The sequence below is a fragment of the Abramis brama genome (assembly GCF_963993115.1).
Source record: "Abramis brama genome assembly, chromosome: 18".
NCBI classification, from domain to species: domain Eukaryota; kingdom Metazoa; phylum Chordata; class Actinopteri; order Cypriniformes; family Leuciscidae; genus Abramis; species Abramis brama.
The window spans coordinates 36,242,681-36,260,664 of record NC_139980.1 but is presented as its reverse complement, the minus strand read 5'-3'; the positions used below and the strand labels follow the sequence as shown (position 1 = coordinate 36,260,664).

Below are 17,984 nucleotides of genomic sequence, written 5' to 3'. Positions count from 1 at the left end.
ATACAGAGTGTATCAAAGCAGCTTCACAGTGATAACATGAAAATAATACAACAAAGTTTGTTTCTAGAAGAAAATTGCGTCATCGTCCACCTTAAGTCAGATCAATAATATTGTTGAATATTAAATGTCCCCAACTAAGCAAGTCAAAAGCCAAGGCAACAGTGGCAAGGAACCAAAAATCAGTGACGGAAAACCTTGGGAGAAACCAGACTCAGTTGCTCAGTTCTTCTCTGGCCAAAGAGCGAACAGTATGATTGTATGATTATGATTCAGGCAGCATTACAGGTCAGAAGTCAGCAGGGCCGGAGTGGGGCCACTTTTCAGCCCGGGAGTTTCAGGCCCAAGACCGGCCCACTTTTTCAATGGTGGAATTTCAAATTAGCACTTTTTCCAAATTGGATAAATGAAGCAACAGTTCAGCTCTTACTATTGTGTAGTTTGTATTAATACCATGGTTCAACAAATAATGTAAAGGTTAAATGTGACCCTGGATCACAAAACCAGTCTTATGTCACACGGGTATATTTGTGGCAATAGACAACAAAACATTGTATGGGTCAAAATTATAGATTTTTCTTTTATGCCAAAAATCATTAGGATATTAAGTAAAGATCATGTTCCATGAAGATATTTTGTAAATTTCCCATCTTAAATATATAAAACATTTATTGTTTGTGAATGGATACAGCACTATCGTCAATAGAAATGGACAACTTTAAAGGCGATTTTCTCAATATTTAGATTTTTCTGCACCCTCAGATTCTAGATTTTCAATAGTTGTATCTCGGCCAAATATTGTCCTATCCTAACAAACCATACATCAATGGAAATATTATGTATTCAGCTTTCAGATGATGTATAAATCTAAATTTAAAAAAAAATTACCCATAAGACTGGTTTTGTGGTCCAGGGTCACAAATAATAATTCACTTAGACTTTATAAGAAGCAATTGCGACTTTATTTCACGCAATTCTGACTTTATAACACGCAATTCTGACTTTATTTCACGCAATTCTGACTTTATATCTCGCAATTCTGACTTTATAACACGCAATTCTGACTTTATATCTCGCAATTCTGACTTTATATCTCGCAATTCTGAGAAATAAAGTCAGAATTGCGCAATTGTGAGATAAAAAGTCGCAATTATCTTTTAAAATGTTTTATTCTGTGACGGAAACAAGCTTCCATACCTCCTGGCCTCTTCCTCCCATCCATCCTCCCTGACGCGTACCGTTACGGTAGGGCCGGCCCAGCTATCGGTAGGCGCCGGCGGTGCCGCGGCCGCGGTAGCCTACCTGAGAAAACGTTTTCGAAAAGACGGGCTATGGACCCAACCAACTGTAGCCTATAGGAGGGGAGGGGAGAACTCCCTCACATGGTACAACCCATGCAGAGGCTGCGCGCTGCGGTGTCAGAATGCGGAATGTGTGTAGCCTAATGTAACTAACGTGACAAATGTGGAAAAAAAATCCTCGACCGGCCCAAAAGTGAAGCGGCCCACCGGGAATTCTCTCGATTCTCCCGATTACCCACCCCGGGCCTGGAAGTCAGATTGGATCAGAACTAGGGATGTCCCGATCCGATCACGTGGTTTCAGACTCGATCGGAATCGGACGTTACCTCCCGATCAGGACTCGGATATATATATGTATATATATATTCTCATTATATTTTAACACATCTATAGTTATGCGGTGGCACAGAGTTACGCCGGTTTCACACTGCACGCATTAGCAGAGCGTAAGCAGCGCAGGAGCAGTGCGTATGGTGAGCAGGAGCAGGACACCCGCGTTTTGCTTTCACACTGGCAGCGTTTGTCACGCGCGGCTGAACCGCGGGTTGTGTACAGACAGAGTACTCTATAATGGATAAGTCGGCATTGCTTTATTTCGTTTTCAAATACATTTAAGAGAAAAGACTTGTCAAGAAGCTTATTTTATTAATAATTTCATTTATATAACTTTTGGTTCATCTTTGTTTTTATTGTTCTGGCAACAAGTTTGTTTTTGGACATTTGTTTTCTTTTTAAATTGCTGTTGGTCATTTGATCGACTGTTTAAAACACAATAGATATCATCAATGCACTTTTTGGATAAAACTGCGGTGTATTTTGGCCATGATCAATGTATTGTCACTTTAATTCAGCGTAAGCGGCGCAGCAAAAATAGACGCGGCACTGTTGTTTCTGCTCTGCTCCTGCTACGCGCTGCCGCGCTGCCTCTGCGTATGGTGTGAATGCTCTAATCTGTTAACATGGGCGCCGAAAAAAATACGCGCTGCATGCTCTGCTAACGCGTGCAGTGTGAAACCGGCGAGTGCAGTTCCTAAAAGCACATTACTGGCTTTGCAAACACTGTGGCACTTTTATTTTTTTATTTGTTTACATGTCTGCTGGGTGTTTTAAGTTGAGGTGCTATTTGTTTATATATTAGACTTTTTTTATATTTACTGTTGCACTAAGTCCAAAAGTGAAGAATTTATGTTATTTATTACTTGATTGTTCAAGCTACCTCACAGAAGTGCTCTGTTTGTTAACAGAGTTGTTGAATGTTAAAATAAGGTGAATTAAATAAAAAATAAGGAACATCCTGGATCTGTTTTTCGCTCTTCTTTATTCTTTTTTTATGTATTATAGAAGTATCGGATCGGGACTCGGTATCGGTAGATACTCAAAATCAAATGACTCGGACTCGGACTCGAGGGCAAAAAAACCTGATCGGGACATCCCTAATCAGAACATTCAGAATATTATCCAGTTCCTTCTGGTTGGAAGTCGGAGTCACGCCGGTATGGAGACGAGTTTGTAGAAGGTCAGTGCCGATGGCTGTCGTGTCGATGAGGCCTTCACAGGGCTGATGAGGCTGGCACTTCAGGGATGCGTCGTGGTCGTGTCCAGGCGCAGGTCCACCATCTGACCTGGATACGGCCCGGATCCGGCTGACTTCAGTAAACCTCGGAATAAACAGAAAGACTAACATTAACGTAGATGCCATTCTTCTTATGATGTAAATGTACATCAGGTGTTATAGGAAGTGTCCCCGGTTCTGGCTGACCTAATCTATGCAGCCTAATAATCATTTAACTGATTTGAATAATAGAAATGTATAATGTTCTGTTGGAATGCCAGGTAAAAGAGAAGCGTTTTTAGTCTAGATTTGAACTGACAGAGTGTGTCTGCTTCCCGGACAGTGTTAGGAAGACTGTTCCAGAGTTTTGGCGCTAAATAGGAGAAGGATCTGCCGCCAGCAGTCGATTTTGATATTCTAGGTATTATCAACTGGCCGGAATTTTGAGATCGCAATAGACGTGAAGGACTATAATGCGTTAAGTGCTCGCTCAAGCACTGCGGAGCTAAACCATTTAGTGCTTTGTAAGTAGTTATATTAGCAATATATTAAAATTTATACAATGTTTAATAGGCAGCCAGTGCAGTGTGGACAGAACCGGGCTAATATGGTCATACTTCCTGGTTCTGGTAAGAACTCGAGCTGCTGCGTTTTGGACCAGCTGTAGTTTGTTTATTAAGCGTGCAGGGCAACCACCCAGTAGAGCATTACAATAATCTAGCCTTGAGGTCATGAACGCATGAACTAACTGTTCCACATTTTTCATTGAAAGCATATGCCGTAATTTAGATATATTTTTAAGATGGAAGAATGCGGTTTTACAGATACTAGACACGTGACTTTCAAATGAAAGATTGGTATCAAAGAGCACACACACACACACACACACACACACACACACCCAGGTTCCTAACCGACGACGAAGACTTAACAGAGCAGCCATCAAGTGTTAGACAGTATTCTAGATTATTACGGGAGGAAGTTTTTTGTCCAATAATTAGAAACTCTGTTTTTTCAGAATTAAGTAGTAGGAAATTACTAGTCATCCAAATTTTTATATCAGCTGTGCATTCCGTTAATTTAGTGAATTGGTGAGTTTCATCAGGGCGTGAAGAAATATAGAGCTGAGTATCATCAGCATAACAGTGAAAACTAATTCCATGCTTCCTAATGATATCTCCCAAGGGTAGCATGTACAGAGTGTGTGTGTGTATGTGTATGTGTGTGTGTGTATGTGTTGTGTGTGTGTGTGTGTGTGTGTGTGTGTGTGTGTGTGTGTGTGTGTGTGTGTGTGTGTGTGTGTGTGTGTGTGTGAGGGTAGCATGTACAGAGTGAACAGCAGCAGTCCTAGTACTGAGCCTTGTGGTACGCCATACTGAACTTGTGATCGATGAGACATCTCTTCATTTACTGCTACAAACTGATAACGGTCATATAAGTATGATTTGCAGCAACACCTCCCCCTTTTCCTTTTAAACAAGCCTCGTGTTTATAGCAGTAATCTTGCGGGGTGGACTCATTTAAAGTAATGTAATTGTCTGGTTTTACCCAAGTTTCTGTCAAACACAGCACATCTAGATTATAGTCAGTAATCATATCATTAACAATAAGTGCTTTTGAAGTAAGGGATTGAATATTCAGCAACCCAAGCTTTATCATTTGTTCATCTACATTATATTTGTTTTTTATTTGTTGAACATCAATTAAATTATTACCCTTAAATGGATTTGGGAGTTTTTTGTATTTCCTAGTTCGGGGAACAGACACAGTCTCTATATGATGATATCTAGGTGAAAAAGGCTCTATGTGATGGGATTTATCTGACCTTGGTGACGTGAGGCCGCTAGCAGATGGTCGGTTTAGCCAGTCTGTCTTCTTCCTGACCTGAGCCCCAGATTGTCATGTTTGAGCTCTATGTGCCATATTACTAGAGAGAAGAGCAGCACCATCCCAGGAGGGATGAATACCATCTCTTTTCAACAGGTCAGGTCTGCCCCAAAAACTTTTCCAGTTGTCTATTAACCCTATATTATTTTGCAGACACCACTTAGACAGCCAGCCATTGAGTGAGGACAATCTACAAAGTATCTCATACCTCCAGCGAACAGGAAGGGGGCCAGAGCAAATTACAGTGTCTTGGAAGTTCACACACCTCTTTAACGATAATTTTAGTGATCTCCGACTGGCGAAGTTAAACATCATTAGTGCCAACGTGAATAATAATCTTAGAGAATTTACGATTAGCATTAGCCAGCACTTTTAAATTTGCTTTGATGTCAGGCGCTCTGGCTCCCGGCAAACATGTGACTATGGTGGCTGGTGTCTCTATTTTCATGTTCCGTGTAATAGAATCGCCAATAACTAGGGCACAATCAACAGAATTCTCAGTGGGTGTTTCACTGAGTGGGGAGAATCTGTTTGATGTTGTAATCGGAACGGAAGAGCGTTTTTTTGATCCGCGACTACAGCGTCTCACGGTCACCCAGTTGCCCTGCTGCACGGGCTCTACAGCCGGAACCGAACAATGCACAGAGTTCACTAAGCTAGTCGCATCCAAAGGAGTATCTGAAGCCCTTGCATTCTCACTATCCTCGATTAAAGTTTGGATGCGTGTCTCTAGTTCTGAAATCTTCTCCATCAGCCTGACTGTCTCCCTGCATTTATCACATGTAAAGCCCTTGGCGCTGACAGAGAAGGCTATGCTATACATGTGACATGAAGTGCAAGTGACATTAATAGGAGAAGACACTACTCACTGTGTATGTTGACTGATCCTACTCACCACAGTTGTTTGATGGACTCGAAAAGGCATGAGTGCACGAGAGAAAAAAAGACGGCAAACACGGATGGCCGATTAACAGGCCAGCGGAAAGGCTAGTGCGTTATGCAAGCGATAGTGATTTAGATTAACGCTAGCAAAGTCAGATCAATGTGACAGACAAAATTAGATAATATCATATGGCAAACCACATGGCAGCAAGACAACAAGGCAGACTGGAGCAATCAATCCACGAGCAGTCTTTAGTGTCCAACTAGGGATGTAACAATACGTGCCGCCGTTCAAACAGGAGACAACATGCGTTATGGGTATGAAACATGGATCATGATGTAATGGCGAGGTTTAATCAGTTGCAGTTTTTGGCCCACCCTTACAAAAAATAAGTATACTTCAAGTTCATTTTATGAAGTATACTTAAGTAATGTTCAAGTATATTTTTAAGTATACATTATGCAGTAAGTATACTAATGTCAATATGTACTAGTAGTAAACTTGTAAGTGTACTATTTTAATACCGCTTGGGACTAAATTGGCCCACTTTTAGTATATAAAAGTATACTATAAAGTGTACTTAAGTGTATTTAAGTGTACTATAAGTGTAACATTAGTAAACTTTAAGTGCACAACTAGTTCATAATTACGTTTCTCATTTGTACTGCAAGTGAACTTATGGGTATACTAGTAGTTTACTATTTTAATACTTGTAGCACATTTTTAGTTTATGAATTATCGTATTAATGTATTAAAGTACATTTTGAAGTATACTCTCAGTAAACTACTAGTTTAGTAGTTATATACTACAAGTTTTCTTTAAGTGAACTTAACATCATACTTGTAGTTTACTAATTATATATTCTTTTTGCTCTTTTAGTGTACTCTCAGTAAACTAGTAGTTTAGTAGATTTATACTACAAGTTTTCTTTAAGTGAACTTAACATCATACTTATAGTTTACTATTTATATATTATTTTTGCACTTGCAGTAGGCCTACTATACCAGTATGTTGAAATGTTATTTTTTATACTTGAAAAATACCTTTAACTGTACTTTAATTTTAAAAGCATTTTATTAGCTTCATGCATCCTTTTTTATCAATACTTGAATGTTGGTAAGTTTCATAAAGAAAGGCAACATTTTAAATAAAATAGAAAATCTAATTTTTGTCAAAGACTACACCTTGATCAGATTCAGAAACGTGATCAAACACAGATGGAGTAGATCGAGTCCAACAGCCCCAAAGCTTCACAGTCGTTTTCTCTTCATGGGTTACGCTTCATTTCATTTGGAAACATTAAGCAGTTTTGATTTACAAGCTGTTTAATGTTTGACGATCACGTTATTTTGAATTTGAGTGAGCAATCTTCTATCTCTTGGTTCAGCTTCTTCTTCTCCTGTGTTTTGATCTGGAGATTCTCTACTAGAAGATGTGTCATAGCGTATAACAGTGAAAACATGGATAGCTGGAAAATTCAGTCAATGGTGGGGAAAGAGTAAATTAGAATTAAAGTAAATTCCTATGTATACTACCAGTGGACTAGCCTACACAAAAATCCTGATACACAGAATTAGAAACATATCTATTTTATATCAATATTTTAATCAATATTTTCAAACAATGTAAGTTTCATAAGACTGTATATGAAAAACTATGTAAAAAAAAAAAGTATATTTAATAGGCTACTCAATCAAAAGAGTTAACACAACTACAAGCCAAGTATACTTTGAATACTTAATTATACTTTTAAGTATATCTTGATCAAAAGATTGAGTACAAGTATAGGCCAAATATACTTGGACTTTTCTCTCAGTATAAGTCAAGAACACTTAAGTGTAATTTTAAGTATATTTCTGAGAAGTACATAAAGTATATTTTTGAGAAGTATATAAAATGTAGACTGAAAGTATACTTTCTTATTTTTAGTTGAAAAGAAGTATACTAATAGAACACTTGAATAAACGTATTATTATTATCGCTGTGTACAAGATCAGGTTCAGTTCCATGCTTATTTTATTTACTCTATAAGCTATTCCAACCGAAAGCTTGTTACTATATAAACATGAACATGTTAGTTTATATGACAGTGTGTAATATTATGTTTTAAAAAAAAGTATTTAATAAGCTACTCAATCAAAATAGTAAACACAAGTACAAGCCAAGAATATTTAGAATACTTAATTATACTTTTAAATATATCTCGATCAAGTATAGGCCAAATATACTTAGACTTTTCTGTCAGTATAAGTCAAGTATACTTAAGTGCAATTTGAAGTATATTTCTGAGAAGTACATAAAGAGTAGACTGAAAGTATACTTTCTTATTTTTTGTTTAAAAGAAGTATACTAATAGCACACTTGAATAAACTTATTTTTCGTAAGGGCAGTGTGTTTTAGATCATCGCCAGAGAAAATGGAAGTTTCCCTCTGGTTCACAGTACAAATCTGGAAATGAACATTTCATTTGAAAGGTTATTTTACTGTTTTGAGATATTTGAATATGCATCCATAAGACGGTCACACCAATGTGTCTGTGCACCACAATTTTACTCTTGTGCCAATCAGAGAGAGGTAATGAACAAAAGATCGAGATATGATATTCTGTTGGCCTTTGAAACTTACAGATATGGTTTGTTTTTGACTCCTCAGTATTGAGCATCATGTAGATAAAGAAACCCTAATCTTCTAAACACATGGGAGAAGTTAATTGCTCCAAATGTATTAATTTGGATATTAGTATGTGACCCAGCAAGCAATAGCCATCATTTCTCTGTCTAGGTTAACTATAGACCCGATATAGTCCGGCTATGAGTAACACACTTCTAGCCAAAATAACCTTGAATTTGGTTACATATTGTTTTTAGCACAAAAAAAAAAAAAAAACTTGCAAGATGTATGATATTCTATGAGTCTATTCTTTAGCTCTGGTTTAGACGTCTATTAAATTTTCACTGACAGCCCAGATTTTGCCTTGTTTTAGCCTAGACGTCAGAGCTGTGTTTGGACGGCTATTAGATGTCTTTTTAACACAAAATTGCTTGCTTGGTTAAATTAAATTGTAAAATGGTTTGCAAAATAACCCGTCTATAACCGATTTACAAAACTTTGATTGATTGATTATACCTGTATAGAAAAAAAAACTTCTAGCTGCATTGTTGACTCTGGGCACTTTACAAGAATGGACACTGGCCCTAGTATTGTGATTATGCTGTCTATGAAACATTTTTATATGGAAGTGTAAATATTTGGGAGCAGAGCCATTTATTACATTATACATATGATTCAACTTTAACTGCTCCACTCTAACATGTACTGGCAGCAGTCCTACCCTCTTAAAGGTGCAATGTGTAATATTTCTGAGGATCTATTGACAGAAATGCAATATAAGATCCATAACTATGTTTTCAGTAGTGTATAAAGACCTTACTTGATGAACCGTTATGTTTTTATTACCTTAGAATGAGTAATTTATATCTACATAACCGCGGGCACCCCCTTTCTATGAAGGTCGACATATTGTGACGTCATGTTTCTACCGTAGCCGACAGCGAACAAACAGCGAACAAACAGCGCTACAGAGCGCGTTTCGTCACTAACTTGAATGAGAAGCAGCAGAAAAAGACGCAGCAGAATACTCAGGTTGTCCCTGACTCTGCAAACGTGGAGAAAAACATGCTGTCTGAACGACGCCTCGGACATCGTAATCTTAGCTATTTCGATTTGATTTGAGCAGAGGACGTAATCATGGAGAGGAAGAGGCGATCTAAAGCTTGGCTTTATTTTACTAAACGAGACAAATTATGCCGTTTGCAATAACAGGGTTTTTCCTGCATTGAACTTGTTTTAGCTCCCGCCAAAGCGAATTTTTGTCCCGCCAAAGTCTTATTTGATCGGTGAGTAATGTAGATGAACTGCTTCACTTGTGACAGGGCGCATGTTTAACTGAAAGAACGAGCAGAGAGAGAGAGAGAGAGAGAGAGAGAGAGAGAGAGAGAGAGAGAGAGAGAGAGAGAGAGAGAGAGAGAGAGCCCCGGTCACACGCACGCACTCTCTCAAGACCAAAGTTTCATGTGGAGCATTTGGAGATTTTTTTTTTTTTCTGAATTACCGCTGGGTGTGAATTGTGCTAAATAAGTTGCCTTATCTTCTCTGAAAAGCATTCCGCACATTCAGCTGACATAAAACAACACTTTAATTAAATGAAAAAAACTATACAGTGATGAAATGTTTTCTGTGTTGACACAAATCTTGGATGTCCATGTCCTTCTGCTGGGATAATCACACAACGCACATGACACGTCCAATTCACAAACTAATGGCTCCTTTGAACTGATTAATTTTAATGAATGGTTAAAACAACTGATCTTTCCAACAGTGAACTCAGGAGACGTCTGAATCTGTGTGTAACTAATCAGTAACACTTTACAATAAGGTTCTATTTATTACATAAATTACATTAAAAGTACAGTTTGCTTACTCAAGCTTAAGCTTTAAAATAAATAAAACCACTTGTTTTTTTGAAAAGCATGACTACATTTTTACACACAGTGCTATCAATAATCGATAAGAGAATCGTTAAAGAATTGGATCGATAAGCAGAATCGTCAAGTGGCATTGATATTGATAAAATCTTATCAATTCCCATCCCTAGTAAAGTCAGTGAATAAAAGACTAACACAATGATGAACAAGTAAAAATAACAATCGCAATAACGTGGTTTTACTGAATAATTAAAGGGTTAGTTTACCCAAAAATGAAAATTATGTCATTAATGACTCACCCTCATGTCGTTCCAAGCCCGTAAAGACCTCCGTTCATCTTCGGAACACAGTTTAAGATATTTTAGATTTAGTCCGAGAGCTTTCTGTGTATGTACGGTATACTGTCCATGTCCAGAAAGCTAATAAAGACATCATCAGAGTAGTCCAAGTGACTACAGTGGCTCAATCTTAAGTTTATAAAGCGACGAGAATACTGTTTGTGCGCAAAAAACAACAAAAATAACGACTTTATTCCACTATTGATTTCCTTCTCTCTGGGCCTCTAGTTTTTTCACGTAGTATAACTGCGTAGCGCTTCTGTGTTGTACGTCACACGTAGGCTCACTATTGGCCGACGCTGGTCATGTGTGTGATGCGTCTGACGTACAACACAGAAGATGCCGCTAAAACTTACACACTGCACCTTTAAAAGCATAAAGGTAGGTGTGTGTGCATTTAACAGGTAGCGGATAACATTATTTTGCATCACTTGCAGTCTATTTTTATGTTTAACTGATAATCCTCAGTACCAAGCAGAACATGCATAATCGAAATGACATTGAATCAGTGATACAACCAATAATTTCTTGATAGAAAACTCTAGATGCCCTGTCCTGCGATACAGGAATTTCAGTTTACCGGCACACTTGAATAATATTTTGTCAGCAATAGATTTACAGGTTAATGACTGCTCTAAAAGAGATTCTTTCAAGCTACCACTACGAGGCTGTAGTACATTTGTGTTAAAATCACCCATAATGATACATTCGTTCTCCATACTGTACATACGCTTACAAAAAAACATTTCAAAGAGCTCATAAAAATCTGTTTAGGGGGTCTGTCTAATTGGTTGATTAGACAAGATTTTTAAAAAAATTGTACAAGGAATTGATCATACAACATTTCAAAACTGTTGAGAATAATATATACAAACAGCCAAAGGCGTATTTCCATTGTGTTCCTCTGTTTACAAAATAGAAGAACAGATCATAAATGGAGAGAAGTCACGATCAAGTTCAACATCTCATAATACATGACCTTTTAAATTAATGATATAAAAGCCATTTTTTAATTTCCTTTCTAAAAACTCTTTCAATTTGTATCTGCTTTATACAAGAAGGTAAATAATCCCAGGCTATAGCACTAGTATATAAAAAGGAATCCATCCCCATTAAACTCTTATATCTACAAAGATAAATATCAGTGCTGCTCCCCCTTGTGGAAAGACCATGCACATCTTTCACAAGAACATAATAGTCTGTCAGGTACCTTGGAGCTCTTTGCTTTATTATTTTAAATGGCAACACCAATTTAAGAAAAATTTCCCTTTTTTCAACTTTTAAAAAACCAAGTTCTCTAAAATTTTCATCGTTTAGAAGTAACTGTGAATGTGCTTTCAATATAACCCTGCATCACTGTTAAGATGTAACGATCATATCTTCAACCTTTACCTCTAATCTGGAGCTTTTTTTCAATTTAGCAGCAACCAAATAATATAGATTCAGTTTTTCCCAAGTGTAAAGAAAGCTTATTATTGATAAACCATTTGAAGACCCTTTCAATCTCTCTACTTAACTCAGTTTCAACATTTCTTTCCTATTTGTGAAACAATTATTGCTGCATCATCTGCATATAAAAAAAAGTTCATTAGAGCCGAAAAAATAATGGGCCTAAAACACTCCCCTGCAGAACTCTGCCTGAAATGGGCAAACAATCAGAAAACACCCCATTTAAATCCACTGTTTGACACTTGTTTACAAGGTAAGACTTGATCCATTCACAGGCCTTATCACTAAACCCCAATGCTTTTACTTTTAGAAGCACAATACTAGTCTGTGATCAATTGTATCGAATGCCATTTGCAAATCCAGCAACATCATCCCGCTTAACTTGCCTTTATCCATTTATTTTGATATATTAGATATATTTTATATATATGATAGATAACAATATCTTTGTCTCTGTAGAGTGCATCCTCCTAAAACTGGATTGAAACTCATACAATATATTAAAATTAGAGATATAATCTTCAACCTGATCATACATAATCTTTTCCAGCACTTGCTTTTTCTAACTCCTTGGGAACCTTTCCTTGTGTAATTGAGAGATTTATAATATGAGTAACCATAGGGCTAATAACTTTAGCTGAATCCTTAATTTACTACGCTGGAATATTATTAAACACTGTCGCTGTACTACGTTTGAGATCCCTTAACTTCTTAAAAGCATTACTCTCCTTTACTTAAGTAAACGAAAAACCACCCGGAATAACACCACATTCTGCATAATACTCCTTGACTAATTCATCATTAAAAATCCCAGTTCGAGCTGGAAGCTCGTTTACCAGTTTTTCAGCAACAGTAGTAAAAAATTATTAAAATAGTCTGCTACCTTCTTCTGATCAGACATCAGTCTTCCATCTACATTGATACCTATTCTAGAGCCTTTGACCTTGGTCTTTCTCCTATACCCTAAATCATTCAAAACTCTCCATCATTTTTGAATGTCCTGCTTCAGTTCACCTTGTCCTTAAAAAAGTTTCCTTAGCTTCTTTTATCTAATCTCTTACCTCATTTCTTTTAGATTTAAATTGCTCAAAATTATAATCCCTTTATAATTTTCTATCCCTTTTAAATACCTTAAAACAATCATTACGTTCCTTAATCACCTATCTGTCATTATGGTTCAGTCCTTTGCTTGAGTCTAATCTCTTCATAGGGTGCCGCCTCATAAAAAACTCTCTAAAACCCAAGCCATAGCTACATCTTAAGTGCATTAATCTGAACTGTAGGAGTATTGAACATCAATAAGAATATGATATTAACTAGGATAACTAGAATCTTGTGTCTTTAAGCTTGCACTAGGAGGTACACCTGGAAACTTTAATAACAGTATTTTTAGTTACCTGTATTTTTTTCTATACAGTAGTAGTCAGTGTACTTGACAAATGTTTTTAAAACTTGTCCGAGTCTCTGTTATTGAAAGATCACACCGATGGGCATTTGCTGTAATCTCTGCATATACACTATGACTGTAGAACACTGGCTGAAACGAAAGACTCGTTTAAATCCAGCACGTTTGCACAATGTTCATTTCAGTGCATCATGATTTTCTGCCGAATCCATCAGATTGAGAGTGAATGTCTGGGATCTTCCTCACAGTGTTGATGAGATTCCCATGTCTTGAACAGATCATCTCCGCTCAGTTCCTGTCTGATAAGAAAGTCGGTGTTTACGTGGAGGTGGAAATGTATGGCCTGCCGGTGGACACCAAACGGAAAGCGTTCAAGACCAAGACGTCCCAAAGCAATGCCGTCAATCCAGTGTGGGATGAAGAGCCGATGGTCTTCAAAAGAGTATGTGTGAACAAACACTAAATCATCAGTCAAACAGTCTGATTTTGATGAGCCGTTTGTTTCAGGTGGTTCTTCCCACACTCGCGTCACTGAGAATAGCCGTGTACGAAGACAACGGGAGATGTATCGGCCATCGCATCATTCCAGTGTGTGCCATCCGACCTGGCAAGTATCTCTTTCGTTTCTCTCGATGTGAACCGGCATTGCGGTGCAGTGGCTGATGGGTAAAGAGCGCATCTCTCTGCTGCAGGATATCATTACATCAGTCTGAGGAACGAGAAGAACCAAGCGCTGACGCTGTCGTCTGTGTTCGTCTACACTGAGGTCAAGGATTACGTCCCAGACACCTTCGCAGGTACATTACAAGAGCCAAATAAACAGGTTGTTTGTAGCATTTCATTTTTGTATGTTAAGACTCATATATGCTCATGAGTTCTTCTGAAAGAGTTCAGAGTTCATGTCCTGACTGTGTTTGTGGTGTCAGATGTGATCGAGGCTCTGTCCAATCCCATCCTGTATGTCAGTCTGATGGAGCAGAGAGCCAATCAGCTGGCGGCTCTGACACAGGAGGAGGAGCAGGCCGACGGAGAGCAGGTGAGTGACTTCAGGTGCGTTTAACTGACGGTGAGTGACTTCAGGTGCGTTTATCTGGCGGTGAGTGACTTCAGGTGCGTTTAACTGACGGTGAGTGACTTCAGGTGCGTTTATCTGGCGGTGAGTGACTTCAGGTGCGTTTAACTGACGGTGAGTGACTTCAGGTGCGTTTAACTGACGGTGAGTGACTTCAGGTGCGTTTAACTGACAGTGAGTGACTTCAGGTGCGTTTAACTGACGGTGAGTGAGTGACTTCAGGTGCGTTTATCTGGCGGTGAGTGACTTCAGGTGCGTTTAACTGACAGTGAGTGACTTCAGGTGCGTTTAACTGACGGTGAGTGAGTGACTTCAGGTGCGTTTAACTGGCGGTGAGTGACTTCAGGTGCATTTAACTGGCGGTGAGTGACTTCAGGTGCGTTTAACTGACGGTGAGTGACTTCAGGTGCGTTTAACTGACGGTGAGTGACTTCAGGTGCGTTTAACTGACAGTGAGTGACTTCAGGTGCGTTTATCTGGCGTTGAGTGACTTCAGGTGCGTTTAACTGGCGGTGAGTGACTTCAGGTGCGTTTAACTGACGGTGAGTGACTTCAGGTGCGTTTATCTGGCGTTGAGTGACTTCAGGTGCGTTTAACTGGCGGTGAGTGACTTCAGGTGCGTTTAACTGACGGTGAGTGACTTCAGGTGCGTTTAACTGACAGTGAGTGACTTCAGGTGCGTTTAACTGACAGTGAGTGACTTCAGGTGCGTTTATCTGGCGTTGAGTGACTTCAGGTGCGTTTAACTGGCGGTGAGTGACTTCAGGTGCGTTTATCTGGCGTTGAGTGACTTCAGGTGCGTTTAACTGGCGGTGAGTGACTTCAGGTGCGTTTAACTGACGGTGAGTGACTTCAGGTGCGTTTATCTGGCGTTGAGTGACTTCAGGTGCGTTTATCTGGCGTTGAGTGACTTCAGGTGCGTTTAACTGACGGTGAGTGACTTCAGGTGTGTTTATCTGGCGTTGAGTGACTTCAGGTGCGTTTAACTGACAGTGAGTGACTTCAGGTGCGTTTATCTGGCGTTGAGTGACTTCAGGTGCGTTTATCTGGCGGTGAGTGACTTCAGGTGCGTTTAACTGACAGTGAGTGACTTCAGGTGCGTTTAACTGACGGTGAGTGACTTCAGGTGCGTTTATCTGGCGTTGAGTGACTTCAGGTGCGTTTAACTGACAGTGAGTGACTTCAGGTGCGTTTATCTGGCGTTGAGTGACTTCAGGTGCGTTTATCTGGCGGTGAGTGACTTCAGGTGCGTTTAACTGACAGTGAGTGACTTCAGGTGCGTTTAACTGACGGTGAGTGACTTCAGGTGCGTTTATCTGGCGTTGAGTGACTTCAGGTGCGTTTAACTGGCGGTGAGTGACTTCAGGTGCGTTTATCTGGCGTTGAGTGACTTCAGGTGCGTTTAACTGGCGGTGAGTGACTTCAGGTGCGTTTAACTGACGGTGAGTGACTTCAGGTGCGTTTAACTGGCGGTGAGTGACTTCAGGTGCGTTTAACTGACGGTGAGTGACTTCAGGTGTGTTTATCTGGCGTTGAGTGACTTCAGGTGCGTTTATCTGGCGTTGAGTGACTTCAGGTGCGTTTAACTGACGGTGAGTGACTTCAGGTGCGTTTATCTGGCGTTGAGTGACTTCAGGTGCGTTTAACTGACAGTGAGTGACTTCAGGTGCGTTTATCTGGCGTTGAGTGACTTCAGGTGCGTTTAACTGGCGGTGAGTGACTTCAGGTGCGTTTATCTGGCGTTGAGTGACTTCAGGTGCGTTTAACTGACGGTGAGTGACTTCAGGTGCGTTTATCTGGCGTTGAGTGACTTCAGGTGCGTTTATCTGGCGTTGAGTGACTTCAGGTGCGTTTAACTGGCGGTGAGTGACTTCAGGTGCGTTTATCTGGCGTTGAGTGACTTCAGGTGCGTTTAACTGACGGTGAGTGACTTCAGGTGCGTTTAACTGACGGTGAGTGACTTCAGGTGCGTTTATCTGGCGTTGAGTGACTTCAGGTGCGTTTAACTGACGGTGAGTGACTTCAGGTGCGTTTAACTGACGGTGAGTGACTTCAGGTGCGTTTAACTGACGGTGAGTGACTTCAGGTGCGTTTATCTGGCAGTGAGTGACTTCAGGTGCGTTTATCTGGCGTTGAGTGACTTCAGGTGCGTTTATCTGGCGTTGAGTGACTTCAGGTGCGTTTAACTGGCGGTGAGTGACTTCAGGTGCGTTTAACTGGCGGTGAGTGACTTCAGGTGCGTTTAACTGACGGTGAGTGACTTCAGGTGCGTTTATCTGGCGGTGAGTGACTTCAGGTGCGTTTAACTGACGGTGAGTGACTTCAGGTGCGTTTAACTGGCGGTGAGTGACTTCAGGTGCGTTTAACTGGCGTTGAGTGACTTCAGGTGCGTTTATCTGGCGTTGAGTGACTTCAGGTGCGTTTAACTGACGGTGAGTGACTTCAGGTGCGTTTATCTGGCGGTGAGTGACTTCAGGTGCGTTTAACTTGCGTTGAGTGACTTCAGGTGCGTTTATCTGGTGTTGAGTGACTTCAGGTGCGTTTAACTGACAGTGAGTGACTTCAGGTGCGTTTAACTGACGGTGAGAGACTTCAGGTGCGTTACCTAACCCCTCCGCATGAACCGGTGTCTGAAACGCTCATCTAATCACGGCATTCCTATTGGCCGGCGACAGCCTATGACGTCACTACTACTGCGACCCAGTCACATGGATCAATTTTTGGAAATTGAGATTCATGCATCACCTGAAATAATAATTAATAAATTAATAAATAAGCTTTCCATTGATGTATGGTTTGTTATGATAGGATGATATTTGGCCGAGATACAACTATTTGAAAATCTGGAATCTGAGGGTACAAAAAAATCTAAACATTGAGAAAATCTCCTTTAAAGTTGTCCATTTATGTTCGTGATTGTGCTGCATTCACTCACAAAAATAAATGTTTTATATATTTACGGTAGGAAATCGTTTGGTGTTACACGGCCTAATGCGCGGCAATGGCGTGTGTGTGTTTAAGTGCAGTACAGTTGCCAGGCGTGTCTGTGTCTCTATGACGACAGGCATGTTCTCTGAGTCTGCACACGCTCAGTTCTTCTCTTAGTTCATTTAGCTGAATATTTTTCAGGGTTCACACTGAAACTACATGACTGTTCCAGTCGTCTATTATTCTGGAATAAGATCTCTTTAAACTAGATAAAACCTGATAAAAGCTTGACTTAATTAGAAATGATTTGCTGACTTTTTCAGCTCTCAAAAAACTTTTTTCCCTCATACATCAGAGAGAATACTGGCTCTTCAATCAAAATGACAGCAGATGAGGGAACGGATTAAAATAAGAAGTATAATTTCGTTTTATATCTTGATGTTGGTTTTGAGAGTGTTCCTCTCTCTCTCAGTCCAGCTGAATCAGCGAGATCCGCTAGCAACGGTTTGTGCCGCAGTTATAACCCCGCAGAGTCAGACTGACAGGTGAAAGCTAGTGTTTGAGCAGTTGAGTTAAGGATCAGTTTAGTCATGCTGAGAGTGGGTTTCCATCGGTATATTTACACACTCTGGACAGACATGAAGGTATGACCGTTTTTGATTATTATATGTCGTAGTTTCATCTGGT

General features: G+C 39.7%; 1 protein-coding gene across 2 annotated transcripts in view; it reads left to right on the top strand.

Annotated features, from left to right (window-relative positions):
* plcb1l (phospholipase C beta 1-like) overlaps positions 1-17,984 on the top strand; it is a 157,009-nt gene that overhangs the window by 96,695 nt on the left and 42,330 nt on the right. For both annotated transcript variants that reach the window (XM_084090219.1, XM_084090220.1), the window contains exons 21-24: positions 13,575-13,739; positions 13,805-13,904; positions 13,990-14,094; positions 14,224-14,333. In XM_084090219.1, coding sequence (XP_083946345.1) covers positions 13,575-13,739; positions 13,805-13,904; positions 13,990-14,094; positions 14,224-14,333 — 480 coding nt within the window. The remainder of the gene's footprint in view (positions 1-13,574; positions 13,740-13,804; positions 13,905-13,989; positions 14,095-14,223; positions 14,334-17,984) is intronic.